Below are 24,211 nucleotides of genomic sequence, written 5' to 3'. Positions count from 1 at the left end.
AATATATACAGCAGTTTTCAGTTCTGATCTTGGAGAATTTTCTGTTTACTCTGTCCTTTGAAGACATTTAGAAATATGGTTTTTATTATTAATTTGTGACTTTCAAGTTTTCATAGGCTTTGTGTAAGTGGATGTGGGATTAGTACTAGTTTCTCTTTTCTGGGATTTCAGTAAAAATCTATGCAGTTGTCTTATATTTAAGCCTCAGACTGGATTTGTATGTTCTATATGGTGCAGACTTGACATTTGCTTAATCTAGAAAGATTCTGGAATTGAAATAAGCTTATGGGATGTCAGTGCTGAGCACTAAAACAGCAACATATTCCAGACTTTAAAAAGTATTTATTTGTAAAACATGGGGGAATGATATGTGGTAAAATAAGTCCAAAACACTAAATTATATGAATTTAAATCCTGTTAACACTTGTGACACTACTCCTTTCAAAGCCTAAATATTTTTTGAAAATGAAGCTTCTAAGTCAATTAAATATCATGAGCCTTTTTTTACTTCTTTAATAGAATGTTTGTTTTCTATCAAATCCTATTCTTTTTTTCAAAATCCTTTCATTTTTTTCACATAAATGCTGCATAAAGCAAATGACATGAACTTTCTTTTCCTATACAATACAAACATAAAGAAAGTGGCCCAATTTCCATGTGCATAGAACAGTCAAATGGCACAAGAACAGGATGATCTATTGGCTCTTTCTCCATCCTGTTCAGACTGTGTTTTATTAACCAAAGTTTAAGGGAATGTATTACTATTTGATGAAGTTCCCTATGCTTTTACAGTTGATCAACTGTAATTTCTACATAAATGTTCCCGAAGGAAGATGTAATTTTCTGTCTGAAAATAAAAATAATTTGTCTGAATCTCTGCCAAAAAATTACTTATTTAATTAAGGGTGTAATTTAAATGGTATGGTTAAACTAGTAGCTTGGTGTGTAGTGTCCATATTTCAGTTCAGCAGTTTAAAATACTAACAAGTAGGCTGTTATTAGTTTAAATCTCATTTGCATTGATTTAACCAAGTTTTCTCATACCTGAGATCAGTTAAGGTAGCATGAAAGACTGCAAGTAAAAGTCACATTTCACAGTCACTGTACATATAATCACTTCAGCTTTAACGTATTTATTGACTCCATTTGTTGGAAGATTGTCTTTCATAGCAGTGAATGCATAAAAAATTAGCCTTCTCCTAGAAACAGTAAGAATACCCATGTTAATATTTAGTGCTATCTCTGTACAAGTAAGAAAAGCAGAGATTATTTTCCAGTAGCTGAAATTCTAGTATGTACATCATTTCACTGTAGAAGAAATTAGAATTCCAGGCCTGTAAAGGATGTTACTACAGAATGGCATTTGTTTTTTCTTCTGTTGTATGATAAAAAGATCTTTGAATTCAGTAGCCATACTTTTTAAAAAGTCTTTAAATACTAATCATATGTATCTTCTGACCTTCAGTCTGCACAGAGCAAATGGTGTCAACAGAAGTCTGTACAGAAGTACCGTGTAAATCTAATTCAGATTAAAGACATAGGCTGTGTAGTGACAAGTGACCTGTAAGAGTCTCATCTTAAAATCTCCTGGCTTTCTTTTCTTGATTGTCCTGTTCTAGGACTCTTTTTACACTGATGTGTTAGGGCTCTACTGTGAAATTCCTGACCTTTCACCAATTGCTGGCAACTTCTCTTGTTAAGCTCCCTCCTGATCTCCAGCTCACGCTCTCTTGGTCCATAATTTGAAGGCATAGTTCTCCTGCTTGCTGTCACCGGGAGGCAGATAGTTTAAGGGATTAAAGAACCCTTCCTTCTACTGAGGGAAGAAATTCTCCTACCTGTGTTGTATTGTCTAAATGAGCATGCCATATAAACTCAAGAAATCTGGTAACGTTGACTTAAAGCTGAAAGTAAGGAATCCGGTTATTTTCTCAGTATGTGTTTCCTCTCCTCTTCAAATTATACTTTATTAATAAATATTTTGTATTTTAAAAAAATAATAATTTAAAAGTCTGCAAGTTAGTAGCTGAGGTCTGGTCACTGGGTCTTCCTGTGTACACTATTCTTGTGCTCAGTCCATACCAAATCACTGTCTTTGCCCACTGTGCTGAACTGTATTTTGGCTCTGCCTTCTGCAGTGGCAGTCTTGTTGTTGCAGTTGTGATCTCGTTGTCTTGTTTGCTGACTGCAGTTGCATTTCACAGTCACTGTACATATAATCACTTCAGCTTTAACGTATTTATTGACTCCATTTGTTGGAAGATTGTCTTTCATAGCAGTGAATGCATAAAAAATTAGCCTTCTCCTAGAAACAGTAAGAATACCCATGTTAATATTTAGTGCTATCTCTGTACAAGTAAGAAAAGCAGAGATTATTTTCCAGTAGCTGAAATTGTAGTATGTACATCATTTCACTGTAGAAGAAATTAGAATTCCAGGCCTGTAAAGGATGTTACTACAGAATGGCATTTGTTTTTTCTTCTGTTGTATGATAAAAAGATCTTTGAATTCAGTAGCCATACTTTTTAAAAAGTCTTTAAATACTAATCATATGTATCTTCTGACCTTCAGTCTGCACAGAGCAAATGGTGTCAACAGAAGTCTGTACAGAAGTACCGTGTAAATCTAATTCAGATTAAAGACATAGGCTGTGTAGTGACAAGTGACCTGTAAGAGTCTCATCTTAAAATCTCCTGGCTTTCTTTTCTTGATTGTCCTGTTCTAGGACTCTTTTTACACTGATGTGTTAGGGCTCTACTGTGAAATTCCTGACCTTTCACCAATTGCTGGCAACTTCTCTTGTTAAGCTCCCTCCTGATCTCCAGCTCACGCTCTCTTGGTCCATAATTTGAAGGCATAGTTCTCCTGCTTGCTGTCACCGTGAGGCAGATAGTTTAAGGGATTAAAGAACCCTTCCTTCCATTGAGGGAAGAAATTCTCCTACCTGTGTTGTATTGTCTAAATGAGCATGCCATATAAACTCAAGAAATCTGGTAACGTTGACTTAAAGCTGAAAGTAAGGAATCCGGTTATTTTCTCAGTATGTGTTTCCTCTCCTCTTCAAATTATACTTTATTAATAAATATTTTGTATTTTAAAAAAATAATAATTTAAAAGTCTGCAAGTTAGTAGCTGAGGTCTGGTCACTGGGTCTTCCTGTGTACACTATTCTTGTGCTCAGTCCATACCAAATCACTGTCTTTGCTCACTGTGCTGAACTGTATTTTGGCTCTGCCTTCTGCAGTGGCAGTCTTGTTGTTGCAGTTGTGATCTCGTTGTCTTGTTTGCTGACTGCAGTTGGTAAAGTTCAGGAAGAAGAGATCACGTTAGTTATGTTGCATTCTCAGAGGTTTTTGCAGAAGGCTATGTCCTCAGATCTAATATTTATGTATCGTGTCTGCTCAGGAAAAGTGTGTGATCTCAAGGCAGAGAGTGGAGCCACCCTCACTTCCATTAGCACCGTTGTTCCTGAGATATTTTCTAATATTTACGAGTCACTGAGTCATTAGGTCATTGCACTGAGCCCTCTGAATATTTCCATTATTGTTATTCTTGTGAAGAAGAACGTAGCTTTAGATCATTGTGCTGCATCCTTTCCAAACATCTAGCAAGAGAAATAGAGCCCACCGACTTCCTGAGTAACCAGAGAAATCTCAACTTATGCTGACAAAACTTCAAACAGCAATATGCTATAGATCTTCTCCAGGCTTAATGAAGGTGGTGGAAGCTGTACCTGCTTTTTGGTAGCCTCTGAACTGAGTCTTATAGCACAAACATTTCTAGCGCTACTCAAATCTCAAAAAAGTATGAATCCTAGCAATGACCTTCATAAGATTCCACTTTTTGACTTTGAGCAACTGCAATACGCTTTCCTTTAAAGTCATCACTTCTGGATGCTAAAAAAATCCGTTTGCAACTTAACCCTTCCTAGCTCAGATCTCACATTGGAGAAATTACAATGGGAAGAATGTGAAAAAATGTCCCTTAATAGTTTAAGATTTTCCTGTAGCATCTGGACTGAAATGTCTCTAAAATCTGCTTTTTGAAATGATGAAGTAAGTTATGGCAGATAAATTAATGTTAAGGAGTAGGTGAAGCCGGCCAGGTTGCATACTAAGTGTTACTTCATTTGTTCTTTAGCATTTGGGTTCTCACTGAAGTGTGAATTCCTGGTGAGCAGAGTCACTTTTGCAACAAGGGTCTTGGGCTTCTGTAGGGGTTGCCTTTATCATGGCTGTAGCAAGAAAAGCCTGTTTCATTGTGCAACTTCATAAGGTGGTATGTGCCTCTTTTCAGAGTGGTTGATGGCTCATAATCATCTTGATACTTCTTTTCCCTTGATACTTTCAAGTTGATGAACTTACAACTAGTAGAAATAATTCTGTTACATCCTAGGAATATGATCTTGAGGTTTTATACAAATAAATTTCATCCCATATCTGTTATTGCAGTTCTTAGGACCACCTAGCTCTTTAAATCCAGTATGTCAATTCTTTTTTTGTTGATAGTGTCACAAAAAGCATGACAATGGAATTTATTGCACAATCTTTAATGAAAATAAGACAAATTCTCAAAGAAACAATAACCTCCTTTGAGGCTGGTCATTCACCTTTGGACACTGCTTAAGATTCCCTTCTTTTTTAGCAAATCCCTCAATCACATACTTACACTGTTGTAAGTCATATTATAGCTGTTAAAATTTTTAATTAGTGATGAAAATAATTATTAGCAATGAGTGCTGCAGCATATACCCAAAAACTGTTCTAAAAATACCCTTCTTGATCGGCCAAATGAGGGGAAAAAAACTGCATTGTAAAGAGTTTTACTTCGCAACCGAAATAGCTGTCTTTGAAATGGCCTTCAGAACTGTCGCATCTACACCTGACAGTCAGGCTTGTAAGACTTTTATCTTGAGTTGTTTGGCTGTCTTAATCTTGACTGCTTTTACAATAATCTCTTCAGAAATACGCAATGATTAGTACAGCATGTATTTCCTGGGAATTATGACTCATTCCAGAATGAGCTGTGAGGGATATTCACTGCACCTAGATTTCAGCAACTGACTCTGGTCCCTAAGAGCCTCATCTTTATATGCCCTCTAAATAAATATGGGAAAAGGAGACGTTCTAATGCAAAATGAATGAGAGCAAGGGCTTTTGGTGAGCTGAATTAGCCTAAGAGTTTGTGCTTCTATATTGGCCATGTAGGGATAACACTGAAATCCAGTGACAGGGTGCTAAAGAACTGCTCTGTTTAACTGTATGGATGCTTCAAGGAGGTAGGTTCATAGACGTTCACGTACAACATGCACAGAGGTGGTTGTCAGTTTATTCATCAGCATTTCAAGCAGGGAGTACCATACAGTTATCTTCCATTACTTTCCCTGATTGCCCAGAATTATGTCACTTATTTTCTGGGTGTTCTCTCTTTCTCCCTCTGACTCATCCTGCCAGTTTGAAAGCAGCTTATAACAATCCTTCAAGCTCAACTCTGCAGTGCAGGCTGCAGTGAAGAGTAGGAGATCACCACACTAGCTTGACAAAGGCAGTATGAGGAGCAGAGTAAGATAGCTCACACAGAGTCCAGTGCTGCCTTCATCAAGGTCTCCAGATGAAATCTGTGTCTGCGTAGGGGCTTAAAATTGGGGCTTTGGAGCTCCAGGCTAATCCTTGAGCAATTCAGGCTATTTTTCCTCTCTTATAACTCGGTGTGGACTTTGTTGTACCAACAAGGACCATGTGTTCTTGCACTGAGGACACTCCTATGTAGCATGGCTATGCTGCAAATTGCTCTAGGTTGTAGAATATAATAAAAAGTTTCTGGCAACACAGGCTTTAGAATAAACAGGTCTCCAGTCCCAAATGCTTCTAGCTAATACACGTCTCTACAGCAGAGTGAGAATGTGGTTCCAGGCTTCTTCCATACAATACAATGGTCAGCAGCAATGCCTGAATGGAGAATAGAATACCTCCTGAAGCAGAACAGGAGAAAAAAGTTCCTCCTGCGTTCAGGACTCTCTGAGATTAATGCTCTGCAACTGCTAATTTACTGTTTACATCAGTCCACTTGCCCAGCAGTTCTTTTCTCCTGAAGGTGGGATACCTAGCCAGGTGTTGCTCACATTTGGAGATTCCTCCTTGACTTCCCAGTATGGTTCTGACTGTGGAGCATGGGCCTGAATCATGAGGGCAACGAAGAACTAATCCCAAAGAGTCCTTTTAGAGATATCTTATTTGCTCATTTAAGAATACCTATTTTTCCCTGAAACTTGTCAGGGATGCAGACATTTCTTGAGCCTATTGTGAAAGACCATTAATTTGCATTTTTGCAGGGCACGGTAAACCAGCAGAGATTTTGACATACAGATTGTGCAGACCAGGACATGACCCACTTCTGAACCAAAAAGCCCCATAGCTCTGCTGGGCAGCATTGCATAAGCTTGAGCACAGCTCCCTGAGCCTGCAGCCGCTGCTGTGCAGCCATTTCAGCAGAGAGGGAGCACAGGTTTGTCTGCAACGCTTTGTGCAGACACAGCTGGAGTCTATCAGTACAGTTTTCTAAATTCAGGTGCAGATTTTGCATGGATACAAGACTGTATGTAGTTTTACTTAAGCATATTTTACCAGCTACATCTGTCAAAGACAAAATTTTGATTTTAAGTGTGAATTATTATTGCTCTGAGCAGCCTCCAGAGAAATAGCATGATGGATTCTCTACAGGTTTTTCTCTGTGTTGCTTCTTTTCCGTTTGTCACTTGTAATGCTGTTTGTAACTGCTGGGAGGTGTACAGCTGTTCCCACCTTCACTTTAAAGAAAACTTGATTATTTTTAGTTTCTTCTTTACACCCAGACTAAGGCCAGCCCTTTTTCTGTCACTTCTCAGTCTGTAGATGATTCTCCAACCAGTTTAGGCAGAGAGTTCAACAGGGCATTGTGAGTCACACTTCCCTTTTCATGGTATTTTTGGAACTATCAGAAATCTTTTAAATACGTTCTGACAATTTGAAGCAGAAAAAGCTGCAGTTGCCTCTTTTTGATTTAACTGAATCTTGAAAGATAAGCAAGGGGGTGTGAAGGAGGATGCACAGAAACAATGCTGTCTTGACTCATTTTCTTGTCCATACTGAGTTGATGTTTCTGGCCTTTAGCTGTTTGAATTGCTTGTCGAGCAAAGCTGTAAGATCTAATGCCTCCAACAAATAATTTCTGAACAGAACAGAGAAACATGGTTATTTCAGTTCACAATGTCTGTGTGCATGACAATAATGAAATTTCAGCGTTGATGTCAACAGCACCGATGTGGGTTTTTTAAATGGTTGGAGTTTTAGCAAGTGAAGCAGTATAACTGCCCTTGAGGGGTCTGTGCCCTTTGACAGCAAAGCAGAAAAATATTGTGTTCTGCAAATCTGCCGCTCTGCTGTACTCTGGAGAACGGAGAATATAATCTAGTTTAACAAGCACTAGTGTTCTCATAATGTCAGCTAAGAAGAGGATTACAGGAGAATCAGTTTTATGTAATTAAACTTCCCTGGCATAAATAGAAATAATTTCCTTAAAAGAAAAGAAAAAAAAACAAAAACAAAGAAAAATCTCCATGACTGGAGTATTCCCCTCCCTGCCTGCAAGGCACTTCCTAACTTCTTACATTAAACAAAAAAATGGTAATTCAAACAAATCTTGGGAAATGTCACTCTCTCACTGATATGCAGTAGCATAAAAAAAAAAAAAAAAGTGTATTGAATGTGTAACAATTCCACCAGAAATGGAAAACATAACTTGACAGATATCTTGTTTTGGGTCTTCCTTTGGCAATGTCAAAAATAGAAGAGCAGAGCTTTACATAGTCCTGCAGTTCCTGCATCTTTCCCTCATGTGCATGTTGATAGGTTTTTCTCAAAGTCATGCTGATGTTAGATGCATCCTCTGGATACAGACTGGCCTTCATGCAGGAACAATGAAGAAATTGTTTCAACTATCCAGATTCAAATTTTCAACTAAAACTGTTAAAAAGAAGTATAAATAGGAGTGTAGGTTCTAGAGGGGACAGGATATGAGGGGGGTGGTATTGAGGGTGTAGGATTTTGCCTGCACCTCTGGCTTTGAATGCAGTAATAACCCTTTAGCTGGTAAATGCAAATCCAGTAGCAGCAGACCGTGCAAGGCTGAAGAGTTAATTTCAATCTTAATAGTACCACATCTTTTTTAATGCAACCTGTGGGTGCATACAACCAAAAATTTTCTCACAGTGTAACTGCAAGGACAGTACTACCAGGAAAGACGTCTGCTTCACATCAGACCCATTCCTTCTGAGGCTGCCTGCTTCTGTTCCTGTGTGTTTTCTGCTTCAACACATTTAAACACATACCAAATTGCAGTCTGGCTATGGATTTATTGCAGCAAAGGCTGCCTTAGTTCCCCCCCCCAGAGTCATGCTCTCTTCCTGCATCTCTTTTTGTCTGTTTACGCTGCTCATGTGGAAATAGAGCCACACGTTGCATCTTCTGTATTGCATGGCAGCAGTAAGGCTCTGGCACGGCACTGAAGATTCCCATTGCTTTTCACCTCTGTGCAACTCATCCTCACCGTCTTCCTTATAACTGTGTCTACAACAGTCTTCTTTGGCCTACAGTAAATACTGAAAGAAAGAAAACATTTGGAAGTGGGTTCTTCTCCCATGCAGCTCCAGGGTCTCAACAACAGTCTGCAAAACAGCTGGGTGTAAAACTGGCAAGACTTGGTCCCTCTCTTGCGTGAGGGTGATGCAGATCCTGTTGATCTGGACTGTTCGTGGTGCCTCCTGGTCGCTTAGCCTCCACACTGGGTGTTGGGCTGCGATATTGGCACAGAGATCATGAAACTGTGCTAGCTCTTGCAATGAAATCTTACACATTTGTGTCTTGATATTAAGGCTGCAGAATTGGTCAGCTGTGGTGGGTGTTGAACTCCTGCCTTTCCACTAGGGACAATGGAAAGACTCCACTACTAGCTGGCATCTGGCTGAGGGAGGAAGAAACTGCTCCATTAGTGGCATCTGGGTGAGGACAGGCCATTCTGTCACCCTCAGGGAACAATTATTAGAGACAAGAGAAACTGAAAGAAGTGCTAGATGAAGTGCACTCATGCCCACGCTTCCATCATTCACATCTTGATTGCACTCCCAGTTTGGGAGGGCATCATTTGGCCCTTTCTTCCAGCCCCTTTTCAGTCCTGGCAATCAGAACCTAATGCCAAGTGGGTGCCTGCTTGACTTTCTGCACCTGCATCCCACATCAGTGCGCAGCCTGTGAAACCTGAAGTAGCACCCATGAAGTAGGTGATGTTTGTGGAATGGGTACAGCCCATTAGACTCTGCAGTAAATCTTACTGTGGAGGTTCAGAAGTCTCTCAGCTTGCTCCCTCAGTGTGATGTTCATTCATTCTAACTTTCTGTCTTGGTGCAACTGCCTTCTTTTTCCTGTCCTCTGTTCATTCTATGCTAAAGTTCTGCCCTGGGTAGCAAACACCTCTCTGCTTTGACTCATGCCATATATCCAAATGTCAAAATTCAATAAAGGATTTCCCTGGTCTTATCTGGAATCAAGGTAAAGAGTGTGTTTCACACAACACAGTTTTCCTGCTCTCTCAGTTTTCCAAGGTATATGTTCTATGTGTTTGAGAGGTGCCTTCCTACCTTTAATATTAAGGGGAGTGAGGTCATAGCAGGAGATGTACTCTTTCTGTGCTTGTGCTGTATTGCACACCTGAGCTTGATTTAGTTTGTGAGCTCTGCTGTTGCTTATCCAGTTTTCCTTTCCCTGATTTCCCTCATCTCATAAAGCAAGTATAACTAATTTGAGTTGTAAAGCTTGCATTTTCTGCTGCTTTTGCTTTGTTTAGCAGAGGCCTTTACTCACGGATAGAGAATGATCCAAGGCTCTGGGAATTTTCTTGCTCATTTCTGTAAGACTGTATAAAGTTTTCTTTGGTTTGTTTTACAGAGAAAAGAAGTTTCAATTTAAGACAAACTTAATTGAAATTTAACCCTGCTAAGAAAAAGATTTGAAATTTTGTTTCCTTATTTTGTATGATTTTTTTATCCTGCACAGTCCAGGAAAATTCTTCTCAGTCAGGATGTATTTCACATACCCCAGAGGTTCTGTAGAACTTTGCTCTACAGCGTGGCCATTTTGGCCAGGCTTTACAGCATTGACACTACTAAGCTAGAAATGTTTCTATCCCAAATGCTTTGTCTGCATCATCTTTGCCATACTATTTCATCATACACCCCTGTTTTGTCTTATCCATAATTTTTATTTGGGTCATTTTTCTTTTTGCAGGTAGGTGCCAGAGTTTGACTGTTATATGCTTTATAAATATGGGGGTTTTCCCCCCTGTACTGCATAGCTCCAGTCTTGCTCCTGATGTACGAGTGTGATCAAGCAGGGATCTGTATGGTGAAAAAGTTCTTCATGGTGTGAATTGTGGGATCAAAACATAGATTTTTAATTGTCAAGTACGGGTGTGCTGCACTAAGAAGTTATATCCTGTCCTGTTATTTAAACATTTGTATGTTTGAATCAGAACAGTGGAAAGCTGGAATGTTTTGGCTGAATTGTCTTCAAGATTGTTACAGATGCAAGATCTGCTTTGTGTTTCCTTATGTCAGGAGATTTCATGTCTTTCTTTTCTAGATTTGAACGTATTCATACTAAGAAAGGGAACTACAGTAAGTCACTGGTTTCAAACCAGGAAGAGGTAGATGATTTAGCAACCTTGGAGGTACTGGATGAGGTAAGAACCTCCTTTTTCACATTTCCTGAAGAGAGGTAATCATGTACTAAAACACAATGGTATACTGTTGATTTTCAAGTTCAACGATCTTGTCACACTTCAATTGTGTACTGTAACTGCTGGTTATTCTGTTCCAGTGGGAATAGGGCCTAAATATCTTCACATGTACTTCAGAATAGTCTCAAGGCTGGTTTGAATTTCTTCATCCAGTTCTTTGTCCTGTTTTGATTGGAAACCTAACCAGCCACTTTACATACTCAGCTCTGTATGCAGAAGAAGGTGAGGGAAATTATGTCAAGAAATTGAGTATGCCGCTAATGGGCCCTTCTTTGCTCTTGGTTCAGGTGGAACTCGCTCTACAGCAGCAGAGAACAATCACAGCAGATACTGGTTGTTAATATAGAAAGATACCTGATTGTTTACATTAATAGAATCCAAACAATTGAACATCCGTGTTATAGCATAACTGAGAGTACTGTTAGGGCTGCTGTAATGGCAGCTATGAATTCAAGCATATGGCTTTTACTTGAGTTACATGAAGCTGTAGCATTAGAAATGAAAACAGGACTGTCTCATGGAAACCTTTGATTAACTGAATTAAAGCAGTACTTATTAACTCATTTTTCTACAGCTACTTGGGGTTCTATAAGTATATACTGTGAGTTTGGACACAAGAAATTAGGAATGCCAGTGTGTTTGAAAGCATTACTCACTTTTGATCATGATCAGTTGCATTCCTGACTATTAATACCTTCCCTTTTTATCCTCAGTCATTGTAACTATATAAATATTGTCCTAATATTCTTTTTTCCCCCATGTGATTCAATGCTCCTATTCTTTCTCCATCAGAATACAGTAACAGAGCAGTTGCAGAAGGGTTACGCCAAGGATCAGATCTACACGTATGTTGGGGACATTCTCATCGCTGTCAATCCATTTCGGAACATAGATATTTATTCTTCACAGGTATGAAAATCTACATTTGGTTCTTTTAAACTAGCTCTCATTTCCATTAAAATACAAATATTTGAGTTAAACATACAATGGGACCATTCTTGGGATTTACTTCAGATCACTCTGAAAAACAGGATTACCAATGCAGTTATCCCTTCAATTGCATGTTGACACACATCTTTATCGTGTGCTGAATGTCAGCACAGAAATAAAAACCTCAAAAAAAAAATACAATTCTTATATGTCTATATTGTAGATCTTGTCTATAATGCGTCTAAAACACAAACATCTATATCTGAGCAAGTCATCTATTTTAACCAGTGGATAGAAACAGCATTTTTGAGGTTGTTCATCTTCTAGTAACTTTCAGTATTCATTCTAGGATGAGATAAATTGCACTAAACTTCATGAGATTTGTTGACTAGAACTACACAGAGTGTAAAGGTACTGGCTGCTTTAACAGTGAGTTCAGAAGTAGTATCTGTACAGATAAGCGCATTTATTCATGAATCTTACCCCTCTTTATGGGAGGGAGCATTTCTTCACCTCTACTTCCTATGGAGAACTTCTGTGAATGGCTGGAGGTAGGAGATTGGAGCGTTTCCTTCCAAGAGAGCTGGGGAAGCCATAGCTATTTAATTGATCAAACAGTTCACAAAGCAACCCTATATAATTTTAACTTTTGTGAATTTGCCTCCCCATTATACAAAAGGGGACAGATGGGAAAGTCTGATCATACCATCATTTGGCATTATTGGTTATCAGATACTACAGGTACAGAAAAGATCTTAAGCTTCTATATCAATATCATACAGAAATACTAAAAGGATGTGAAGTACAAATGAAATTATGAGTTGGTGCCTGGAATCATTAAATTTTCTTCTAATAATTAGAGTTTCATAGCATAATCAGGGCTGACATCATATAAAATTGTGCTTCAACTTTTTAAGCTGTTCTTACAGTACTAAATACATATAGATTCATGGTGTAGTGAGTGCAGTAACACGTCACTCAGAAAACATCACTGCTGGTAACCTCAGCATGCTGAACACTAATCTGAAAATAAAACCAAACTCTGATTAAAAAAAAAAAATTAAGGGACACTGATAATGTTTTCATTTTGCTTACCCTTAGCATTCCAAACTGTATATTGGAGCAAAACGGACTGCCAACCCTCCTCATATTTTTGCTGTTGCTGACATAGGTTATCAGTCCATGGTGACATACAACTCCGATCAGGTAAAGATGAGGTGTCTTGATTATATCCTTTGCTGGGCTGAGAGATAAGTAATGAGCTCAGAGTCATGCTCTTGTTCTCTGCAGTGTATCGTTATTTCTGGAGAAAGTGGAGCTGGCAAGACACAGAGCGCCCATCTTCTGGTTCAGCAGCTCACTGTCCTGGGCAAGGTATGTTTCAGAGAGGATTATTCTGCAAGTTTTTTGCTATTTTAGGCCCAGTCAACTGATCCTACAGACGGGGCATTGGTAGGGGGGCAAGACTGTAATATATTTTCCAAAGAACTTCTGTAAGGTCAGATGGGAACATGATGCTGATCTATCTACCCCTTCCTCCCTCCTGGACAAGGGCAATGTGAAAATATTTTGGGCATTCTGCAAGGAAGTACCCACTGCAGTGAGGGCTGTGGCTCAGTCTGTCCTTTGTTTAACTGAGCGTCTTCAAATCACCCAAACTGTACGGAATAAAATCTTCTTCTGGCTTTTCACCTCCTTCCACAACCAGATTGCTGTCAGTGGGACAGGGTCATTGTGGGAATCGACCACCAGAACTGTCTAAATAAAATGCCATTTTTGCATGTCCCAGGTGTGATGCAAGCAAACTGATCTATTGGTATGGTGCTGCACAGCACTCAGCAGATGCTACCAAGGACCCTAAAAGCAGACCAGCCTGCTCAGAGTGCTGGACCACAGAAATTGATTAGTTCTGGTTGTTGTTGTTATCCTTATGTGTGTTCACTCTTCCAGCCAGCCATTAGTTCTGCAGATTGCTATATTCTGAGAGGTTTCATGATATATACGTGCCTTCTTTCCCATAAGATTCACATGGGAATGGCTGCTGTGATGATGTTGCACTTCAGAATACCAACTAGAAGTGGAAAGAAACACTTAAGAACGAATGTATTTCAATGATTGCTGATAATTTTAGGCAATATATTTTTCATATGCAGGCTAATAATAGGACTCTACAGGAGAAGATCCTCCAGGTGAATAACCTTGTAGAAGCATTTGGGAATGCAGGCACTATCATCAATGATAATTCAAGCAGATTTGGAAAATACTTGGAAATGAAATTCACTTGCGGTGGCACTGTAGTAGGAGCTCAGATTTCAGAGTATCTCCTTGAAAAATCCAGAGTTGTCCACCAGGCAGTGTAAGTATACAAATTATATTTGGCCTAAATTGTAGGTTACAGAGTAGGCCTACAATGCAGAAAATTATCTTGGATCACAACATGAAGATGAATGAGGTACTGGGATTTTTTCTTAAAAATGATATATGAATAGCTTATAAATCTGTAATGGAGCTGAAAACTACTCCTGATTTTTTTTTTCATTGCCTCATGGGTAATTTAAACAAATCTCATTAAAATGCATATGTGATATATAAAGTGTATCAGAATATGTAAAGAAGTTAAAACTTTCTAATAGTTCTAAAAGTTACACATTTCTTTGTAGAAGTCTGCAGTATCATGTTAAGTATATCATATTTTTTTTTTCATTGCCTCATGGGTAATTTAAACAAATCTCATTAAAATGCATATGTGATATATAAAGTGTATCAGAATATGTAAAGAAGTTAAAACTTTCTAATAGTTCTAAAAGTTACACATTTCTTCTTAGAAGTCTGCAGTATCATGTTAAGTATATCATGTGGATTTAATTCCTCTAATCTTCCTGTAGTATTGTAACTTTTTGTTTGTTTGTTTGTTTGTTTACAAAGTGCTTGTTTTCCATTTTGGAACATCTGGTAGGATTTGGTTATAAGGGGTTATGGACCAAATGCAAAACAGATCTATCTGTCATATGTGTATCTCATAATATAGAATGACAAAAAAATTAAATAGCATTTCCATTTAATTTAAATTATTGACACATGGTTTTCATCCACACCTCCAGATAACAAATATTTTGGCAACTCCTTTTCTGCCATAATAATAGGAAAAACAGAGTTTGAGACCAGGAATGTTGTCAGTGATTTAAATTTTTTCCCATGCTGGTCTCTTACTCATTTTTACTCTTTTTGTAGTTCTGGATGACCTTGTTGCTTGTTTTCAATTTGTGGTATGAAGAACATCTAAGTATCACTTGGAATGTTTCAATAACCAATTTAAAGTTAGATGTGATTTTATGAAATGGTGCTTTTTTTTCCCCAGTTGAAAATAAGCACACTGATTTTTCCAAATTAAATCAGATTTTTCCATAAAATACCACTTTTTTTCCATAACTTTTCATGGAGTTGTTCTGTGGCTGTCAGTTTGTATTTATATTTAGCTACATGCTGAGTCAGGAAGTCAGCAAAGCATTTATGTGCCTCTAGTGCTGTTTAGGTGGGTGTTTAGATGTCTGAATTCACAAGGAAACGCCACCAAAGTGTTTAGCGTAAAAGCCCCTGCAGGAGGTTAAATTTTGAGGCATGAACTTCCAAGGGCTCCTGAAGCTGTTTGTGTCAGGCATGTTCTCCTCTTCACTGAGGTCTTTGTGTGGCTGGTCCATACAGCCATGCAGGGCAGAGAACTGGCATTCAGGTGCCTGCGTTACAAGGGCAGTCTGTTCTGCTCTTCTGGGACAACGTGACTCCCAAACTCACATGGAGAGTGAGAAATAACTTGTGCAGAAATCCTGTGACTGATTACCCAGAAAATGGGAGGCCTAAGTTCCAGACCCACTTCGAATTCAGAGATTTTGAACCTACAGGTACTCCTATTCTTTCCAAGAGAATAGAGAAACCATCAGGACACAGTGGGGTTTCAGAGAGCACACAAAGCACAGCTATGCAACCTAATGTGTAAGACACTGAGGAGGAAGATAAGGCATCTGCTCCTACTCCATAATTTGGTCTTGGTTTCTACTACTGACTGTCCACAGTAAAATATGCAAACTAAGTTGGCACTGGACTCTCATTTAGGCACCCCTATGCAGGGAGGAGTGCACTGGGCTCTGATCCCATTTCACAGGAGGCTGTGATGGTGCTCCTGAAACCACACGCCTCAGGTCATACAGAAACCAGGGGGTTGAACACAATTCCTTTTTGCCATTTCACAGTGGCTGACTTGGCCATCTCAGGGTTCAGTGGTGGTTACAAATTTCCTCCTAAGCATCCAGTTCTTCCTCATAAGGTGCGCAGGAAGCTTGGATGTGCAAATAAACCTTCTGGCCTGGGTTTGGACACCTAACGTTTAAGCAAAGCATGCCAAGTCATAAGGCTTTTTGCTGAATGTCTGCTTATGTGCTTTCTTGGTTGAGGGCTAAGGGACATAGCAAACATACTGGATCCAGTGAATCAGGAGTGTATAGCTCTCTCGTGGTCAGAAGATTTTTAAAAATACCTGGAGGTTATGCAGCCCATTTGATGCGAGTGGGTGAGCGACGTGCAAGATCTCACCCGGCATCTACCAATGGCACCAAAGGCAGAGCAGCATTTAGCTGCTTGTAGCACCGAGCAACCACCCTGGCAGCTTCAGAACAAACACACAGCGGCACAGAAAGGACGTTCACTTCACAGGAACTTGTGTAATAAAGCTGCTTTCAAGAGTCCTGTCTCGGTTTGCATGATCCTTGCCCGTTATTAAAGTAACATTTAATAATAGCAAGTATGTCGTCAGTAAATGTAATGTAGTTACACTACTAAACCAGTTCGTTGTTTCTATTGTTTCAGAGGAGAGAAAAATTTCCATATTTTTTATTATATTTATGCTGGTCTGGCGGAAAAGAAAAAACTGGCACATTATAAACTGCCAGAATATAGACCTCCCAGGTAATGCAGTTTATTTTTGCCTAAATTGATTACCAAGAAATGCGGTGTGGTTGAATTCTCAGCCTCATTTACATTCTGTCTCTGTATCCATCATCTCTTTCAGATATCTGCAAAATGATCATTTCAGAATAGTGCAAGATTTCATGAACAATAGCTTTTATAAGTCTCAGTTTGAACTAATTGAACAGTGCTTCAAAGTCATAGGTTTTACACTGGAGGTGAGTGCTGATAACCCCTTCTTTTTGGTGATCTTTAATGGCTACCTTAATCAGGAAAAACTTAACAAGGGAGATTATTTAAATGCTTTATGTCATTTTTTTTCCTTCAGCAGTAGCGTGTTTATGTTTTAGGATATTGCATGGTCAACTAACAAGGGAGATTATTTAAATGCTTTATGTTATTTTTTTCCTTCAGCAGTAGTGTGTTTATGTTTTAGGATATTGGATGGTCAATTCTGTTATGTTACCACGTTTACATTTTTAATGTTTCAAGGCATTGATAAAGTAATAAAATGGTATTAGTCAACAAGACTTTGAAATCAGCGAACACATCACAGCTGAGTAAAAGGCTTTTGCAAATTAAGTGCATACAGTCAACAAGACTTTGAAATCAGCGAACACAGCACAGCTGAGTAATTGAGAAAAAAGGCTTTTGCAAATTAAGTGCATAGAATATGATGTTGTAACAATTTATTACCCTATAATTTTAGGTCTGTGAGTATGAGCCTCGTCTCTGTTTTAAGAGGAAATCCAGGGTGAGAGTTCTAAAAATTCATTTTGTTGATCTGAGTTTTGATGAACTCAATACATTTTCACAACTCCAGGGGCAAAGTTGAATGAAGTTTTTACATCCCTTTGTAGCGAATCTCATCACTCAACATTAACTGAACCCATTCTTTCTTTATGATGTCATATCATTGCTGTGCTGGCCATTAAACCCCTCTCCTCAAGCTGTCTTTGGTATAATTAAAATAAGACAGGCCTCTGGATTTATAAAGTAGGATGCAGGGGAAGAAAACCCCATCCTGCACCCTAGTTCTCCCTCACCACTTAGGAGAAGTGGTGCATCACAGCTGTAGTTTACCACTGACTTCATTTATCACAAACAGTAGTAGGAGTATGATCCATACAGTATCTGTGAAATATAGCAGTAGTGCTGCAGGATGGGTGTATGGTTTAATTTCTTTGATAAAACTGTATGTTGTAAGGAGCTTTTCACAGAAAAAATGACTCATTTCAATTAAATATTTCTGGCTTCCCTCAATGTAAATATTTGAATAGCCAGCAGAAAATGTTTATTCACCTATTCTGTACCTCCATCCTCATTTTGCATTAATTTGTAGTAGCAGTGGAGTTCACGGTCTCTTTCTGCTCTACATGCTTATTCACAACTGTACTTACTAATATCACACCTGTACTGTCACATCCTTTCACACCTCTGCTTTCACCTTTCCAGAAGCAGCGTGGAAGGATGTGCACAGTTCAGCACTGATAGCAGTTTTGTCACAGCACTGGAGACCTTGCTAAGCCCTAATTTATATCATGAAAAGAAGCAAGTCTGTTTTTATTCCCAGTTCTTTTGTTCACTTTGATGGATGGAAACAATAATCCTGATCATCCAAAAGAGAAGACTGTATTGAAGATCCAGTTAGAACTAGGTCACTGGCCGCATTGTGCAGTTCTAGCATGCCTCTTCACTTGATTAACTCTGCAAGCCACTGTGAGCTGAATCTCTGAAGAATTATCTACTTGTAGAACCCCCACAGTTTCAAAAGCAGGTTGAGTACCACAGGCAATCTAACTGTGGTTCCATGGGAGCCTGTCTTATATTCTCCACAGGGTGAACAAGCCTCTCTGAGGCTGTGTTTGCAAGAGTGAAGGAACAGAGAAGTCTTCTTCCCCCATTGAGGTTCTGATATAGGGTACATTGCAGAGACAATTTATTTTCAGTGAGAAGAAGATACCGTAAGGCAATGAGTTCCTTTTCTAAGTTCAGGTTTTAGTACTGCAGCCGTAAGCTTTGACATTGATCCCAGTGCAGAGAGGAGGTTCTGTATAAGCATGTTCCATGTTTTACTAGCAGAAAACCTTGTATGGAATATCTTCTCCACTCCAGTTAAAACTGAGACCTAAACAAGGCTTTATTTCTTTGAAATTTGTTTTTAACTGACTGGCAGGCCTTAATAGTAACTGCTGTCAGTACTCCCTGACTTAAAATCACACTGTTTTATTTCAGGCTGCATGGCAAAATTAATAGGAAAGGCCTGCCTGAGGTGAACAATAATCATGCTGTATGAGACAGACCAAGCCAGATTTTAAACACACTGGAAAAGGGCACCAAAATGTCAGCAGCTATACACTCTGTACAGCATAATGGCAGAAGTTAAGCTATCCATTTCTTTGCATTTCATCTGTGTCCCTAAGCTTAAAATGAAAATGATCGCTTAAAACCTAGGTAAACCGTGCTCCAATTATCCTGAGCATAATTTTTTCGATTGTGCTTATCTAGTTTGCCTTGCTGTCACTGGAATAACTAATTTATTAACTGCTAGATTAACTTCTGAAAGTGTTGAAAACAAGGTCAATTCTTCTAGAGCAATTAAGGGCTTTATCTGAGTAAATGATGCCTGACATGGTACCAGCAAACTACTGAATAGTAGGCATAAAACACTGCGCAATTTTGAAAAGTCCATCATTATAAAATACCAATCAAATTTACAAAACTGGTTCTTATAAAACTGCTATAAAAATTCTAAAACTGGTGTTTATAAAATATACTATTACTGCATGGCTCAGAATATATCGTATCACAGACTCCAGCTTAAAAACTAGTTTTTTACAGGAACACCTCGGCATTTCCGAGTCAAAAATACTCAGAAGTGATCAAGTATACTGATAAACATTCACAATTCAGATGAACATTCATAGTTCAAATCTAAGTCAAACCTGCAATGAAAGCATTATTTCACTAATTGCAAATATGATTTTGTAATCTATAAGTACTTAAAATCATTTACTGTATATATCACTTCACCGTCAAAACTAATATTAGCCCTTTTTCAAGGCAGAATCCCTCTTCAGAACCTACTAAATAATTTTAAATTTAAATGTGTTTAAGTAAAGTCCATACCGAAGCACTTTGGTGAGTACACAGTTCATGTGTGACATTATGAGGGGTAAAGTGCTTTGCCAAATCAGAGATGTGAGGTCTCATTCTTCTCCCAGTGAAACTTCTTGCTAAAGCATTGGTGAAGTTGTTGCAGGCCTATTATTTGGAGTGCCTTTGTAACGTAGATGCAGATTTTTTTATCTTTTGTTGATCTAGATGTTACATTTTTAGACAGTGTTATGCCTGCAGACACAGTGAAGTGTGGGTATAAATAACCCCTGAATTCCTTCTGTGTAAGAGGATTACGCTCACCACTGTTTTGTGCTTCCCCTACTCCATGTCAATCCTGTTCTGTAGACAAGTATAGAAGAGATTGGGCTACAGTTTGTCTTGCACTCTTTGCATGTCTTACACTTGAAAGACTATGCTGAGAAAAGCATTCCTAAAAGTCATGGGCGTGTGGCAGACAAGAGAAGCAGTGATTGTTCCAGGCTTAGGAACAACACATGCATGCCTGTCACACAAACCAAAGTGACAAATCTCTCCATCTCTTAAATGTTATATCTTTTTTAATGCACTTTGCAGGAACTTGGAAGTGTGTACAGTGTCCTGGCTGCCATTTTAAATGTGGGTAACATTGAATTTTCTGCGGTGGTGTCTGAACATATGATTGACAAGAGCAACATTTCCAATCCAGTAGCCCTTGAGAATTGTGAGTGGTTTTTCTCGATTTAAGGTTGTTTTCATTAAGTGTTTTGATAGCACATTTCTTTTATTGCAAGAGAGTTATCAATGAAAACTGTATTCACATGGAAATTTTGCAAAAAAAATTAAATGCTGAAGATAGATTAATTCCAAGCCCACCTGAATTCAAATCCAACAAGAAAAAATTGTTTATGTTATGCACCTTATTTAACTAACCAGTTCAATGGCATTCAGGAAACATGACTAATACTGCAGATGCCTGAAAAGAAAATCTTTGGAATTTTTCCAAGGTTATTTGAACATTTGATGGAGAACCTCATTAACACTTTGAATAGTTTTTTCCCCAGTTTCTTTCTCAGATAGTTATTACTTGTTGCCCATATGTGCCTGTTGAAATATGGCTTACATTCTTTGCAAGGGATAATTTACATTATAGGCCACAGGAAGGCAGAGGAGGCAAAGGGGCAAAGATTCTAATGGAAGCTCATACTCTTTCTCAGTAATTATAGCTGGGGAGATAATGAGGTCTTCGTGCTATCTTCTTACACGTTTCCTGCCATAGATATAAAAATACTGTGCAACCAGGAAAGAAGCGCTCTTTTTTGGAGGAAAAGGAGGACCACAATGACTTATATGGATGGATTACAACCTAGAGGGATATTCACACCTCACAACTTAGAGATTCCTGACATAGTCACCTAGATTCCCTAGCATTCTCTGTAGACAGTTTGGAGAAATAGCCTTCTTGATAAAGCAATTTAGAACCTAAAGGCCTCTACTTTGATTCACTTACTCATTGACTGCAGTGGAAGCTGGGAAGGCTGGTGACTAAATTAGATACTGACAGCTGTTTGGTGTGAAAACCCTCATTAGTCATAGTTCAAGACTTTTATTTGGCCCTTATTCATAATACGTTGCACTTGCAGCCTTGATTGCAAAAATGCCTATTTTTCCTTCCAAAGACTGCCTCTGAGCTGTGCCTGTGACCTTCCTTCCTAGGTGCGTCCTTGCTGTGTATTCAGGCAGATGAACTGCAAGAGGCCCTCACCTCTCACTGTGTAGTGACTCGGGGAGAAACAATTATTCGTCCCAACACTGTGGAAAAAGCTACTGATGTCAGAGATGCCATGGCAAAAGCACTGTACGGGCGCCTCTTTAGCTGGATAGTCAATCGCATCAACACTTTACTCAAACCTGACAAACATTTAAGGTAAAAGAAGCTTTTCCAGAAAAAAGAGACTTTTCATGGGAATAATACCATCTACTAGTGTTCTCATCTACTTTTTCTCTGCTACTTAACCACCGTGTTAACAAAACACCATTTTATCCTATTCCTAGTGTGCAGTGAAAATGCAGTAGATATGGAGGATAGCACAGGTGTCTTGTGTTTTCCTGTTGGACCTATGATCGTTTAACCCTTTGTAAATTATATACTGACTACTTTATACTGTTTTTCCTAGTACGCAGAGTCAACTCTTGACATTTGTGTGTTTATTACACAGGTCAAATTCTGCTCTTATTTGCACCCATGCTGTTGCTTGGCTGCTCCTGTTATGAAAGTGGTTCCATATAGATGTGAGAGTAGTTTCCAAACACATCTCATCTGCTGAGGTTAAGTTCACCCTGCCCTCACAGGGAGACATTTTGAACACACAGGCAAGAAAGATATTGGGAATGAGGATATAAAGCGTTTTTCAAATTAATCAGAAAAAGAAATGGTATGGCTTACATTGTAGATCACGTAGGTCAGGGCCCTCTATGGCTGGTAACAGCAGTTAAAAGGGGCAAACTCAGTGGTTATAGATAGCCCCTCAAAGGGGTTTTATAGATAGAATGTGATTTATTCTTTTTCATTTACCTAAGAAGAAAATGCCAATGTCAACTGCAGTATGATATAAAATTATATCCTCTTAATTTTTTGTTTCAGCAAATAAATACAAATATTAGAGCTTTGTTTCCAGTTTCAGAAATGACAATGTATCCCTCAGAATGCCTTAGCTAACATTTCAAACTGAAGTTTTTACTAGTAGTACTTCTCTGGAACTTAATTGGTAATTTAAATTCATACCACACTTAAATACTTAAAGTGTTAATTTGATGTATAAAAGGTTCCTTTTATTCCTTCTTTTTACTTTCACATTAAAATAAGCAGTTTTAATTGTTGTGAATAAATAATATGAAGGAGTCATATTTAATGACAGCAACCTTTAATTTCAAGATGCTGGTGAGTAAAGCTTGTTTTATTTCAAGAGAAACAAAAAGAGTATTGTTCCTGTAGTGTAGTCAGTTTTTTTACATTAGAATATTAACTAGCAAATATTAGTTTAAAAATAAATTTTTAAGTCCTCTATGCACTTATCAGTTGATTCGGTCATTATGTGATTGAGTGTATCTGATCTGCAAATACAGTCGTCTTTGGATTTATATGCATTTATTGTATTTCAAACAAAAATTGATTGATATTTTAAGAGATAACTGGTTTAGCAAAAATCATCCTGTTTAAGTGGCATACAGATTTGGCCCAATCCTTCCTTTTGTGAAATAATAATGAAGCTAGTCACTGTAAAGTAAAGATGGAGCAATAGAAAGTTTATTTAATCTTTGCAGTGGAAACGATGATGGTTTGAACATTGGAATTCTTGATATCTTTGGCTTTGAGAATTTCAAAAAAAATTCATTTGAACAACTCTGCATCAACATTGCCAATGAACAAATTCAGTTCTACTTCAATCAACATGTCTTTGCCTGGGAACAGGTATGTTTAGAAAATTTTGATAAAGATTTAATGTTGAAATATAAAACCTTGTCTCAAGAAACTACTTCTCCATAATAAGTTGCAAATTGCAAATTATAACAAATGTTTTCTGAGTATGTATTTGTAAGCAGTGCTTGGTATTTGCAAGTAAAATGCCTACATAAAGTGCATTAAACTTGAAATTTACAGTAACTAAGCAACATAATACAGTGATAATAAGTTTGATGTGAATGCAGTGTTGTTTTCTTGAGGAGTAACGAGTGATGTGATGTATGGTTCTACAGTAAAAAAATAAATGAGTGGTAGCGTAATTTTTAAAGTGCAGCATTCATAATAGCTTACTAAGAAGCTTAGTGAACATTGAAATTCCATTATTAAAACCAGAAAATCTTGCAATTATTTTCTTCTTTTTCAGGAGCTAGATCATCTAAGCTAAGTAATGAGGGATTTCATCTAAAGAATTTTATCTAAAACAGAGAAAAGGAATAAAATTATAATAATAATAAAAGTTTATGAAATTGAAGTGGGGAGTGAAAAACCTCAAAAAAGATCTTCTCAACTTTGTAAATAATTCCCTGAGAATTAAATTAACCATCTTTAAATCATTATTTAATATTTATCAGTCAAGACCAAGGCAAAGAAGACAAGTATCTCAGCCTTTTCCATGTCTTCCACACCTGTGTCTCTCCAGTTTAGAGACCAGGATGTCATGTGGGACAGTGTCAAACACTTTGCCTAAGTCCAGGTAGATGGTCATGTGGGACAGTGTCAAACGCTTTGCGTAAGACCAGGTAGATACAGAATATTTTGGCCAGACCTATATTAATGTAGAGGTTTGTGCTGTCACCATCTGGCAGGAACAATTTGCTCTCTTGCACGTGCCCCACTGCAGGGAAATCAGTGGAGTTATTTTGCTCCTGAGGAGAT

At 38.2% G+C, this 24,211-nt stretch overlaps 1 protein-coding gene across 1 annotated transcript in view; it reads left to right on the top strand.

Moving 5' to 3' along the window:
• The window catches only part of MYO3A (myosin IIIA), a 122,795-nt gene that overhangs the window by 58,425 nt on the left and 40,159 nt on the right, over positions 1-24,211 (top strand). The window contains exons 10-19 of the mRNA XM_014945894.1: positions 10,671-10,770; positions 11,620-11,736; positions 12,859-12,963; positions 13,048-13,131; positions 13,911-14,113; positions 16,618-16,716; positions 16,820-16,934; positions 20,410-20,536; positions 21,529-21,739; positions 23,137-23,284. Coding sequence (XP_014801380.1) covers positions 10,671-10,770; positions 11,620-11,736; positions 12,859-12,963; positions 13,048-13,131; positions 13,911-14,113; positions 16,618-16,716; positions 16,820-16,934; positions 20,410-20,536; positions 21,529-21,739; positions 23,137-23,284 — 1,309 coding nt within the window. The remainder of the gene's footprint in view (positions 1-10,670; positions 10,771-11,619; positions 11,737-12,858; positions 12,964-13,047; positions 13,132-13,910; positions 14,114-16,617; positions 16,717-16,819; positions 16,935-20,409; positions 20,537-21,528; positions 21,740-23,136; positions 23,285-24,211) is intronic.

The sequence above is a fragment of the Calidris pugnax genome, unplaced genomic scaffold, assembly GCF_001431845.1.
Source record: "Calidris pugnax isolate Ruff unplaced genomic scaffold, ASM143184v1 scaffold19, whole genome shotgun sequence".
Classification (NCBI taxonomy): Eukaryota; Metazoa; Chordata; class Aves; order Charadriiformes; family Scolopacidae; genus Calidris; species Calidris pugnax.
Note: the sequence above shows the minus strand (reverse complement) of the source record. Positions and strands in the feature narration are given on the sequence as shown.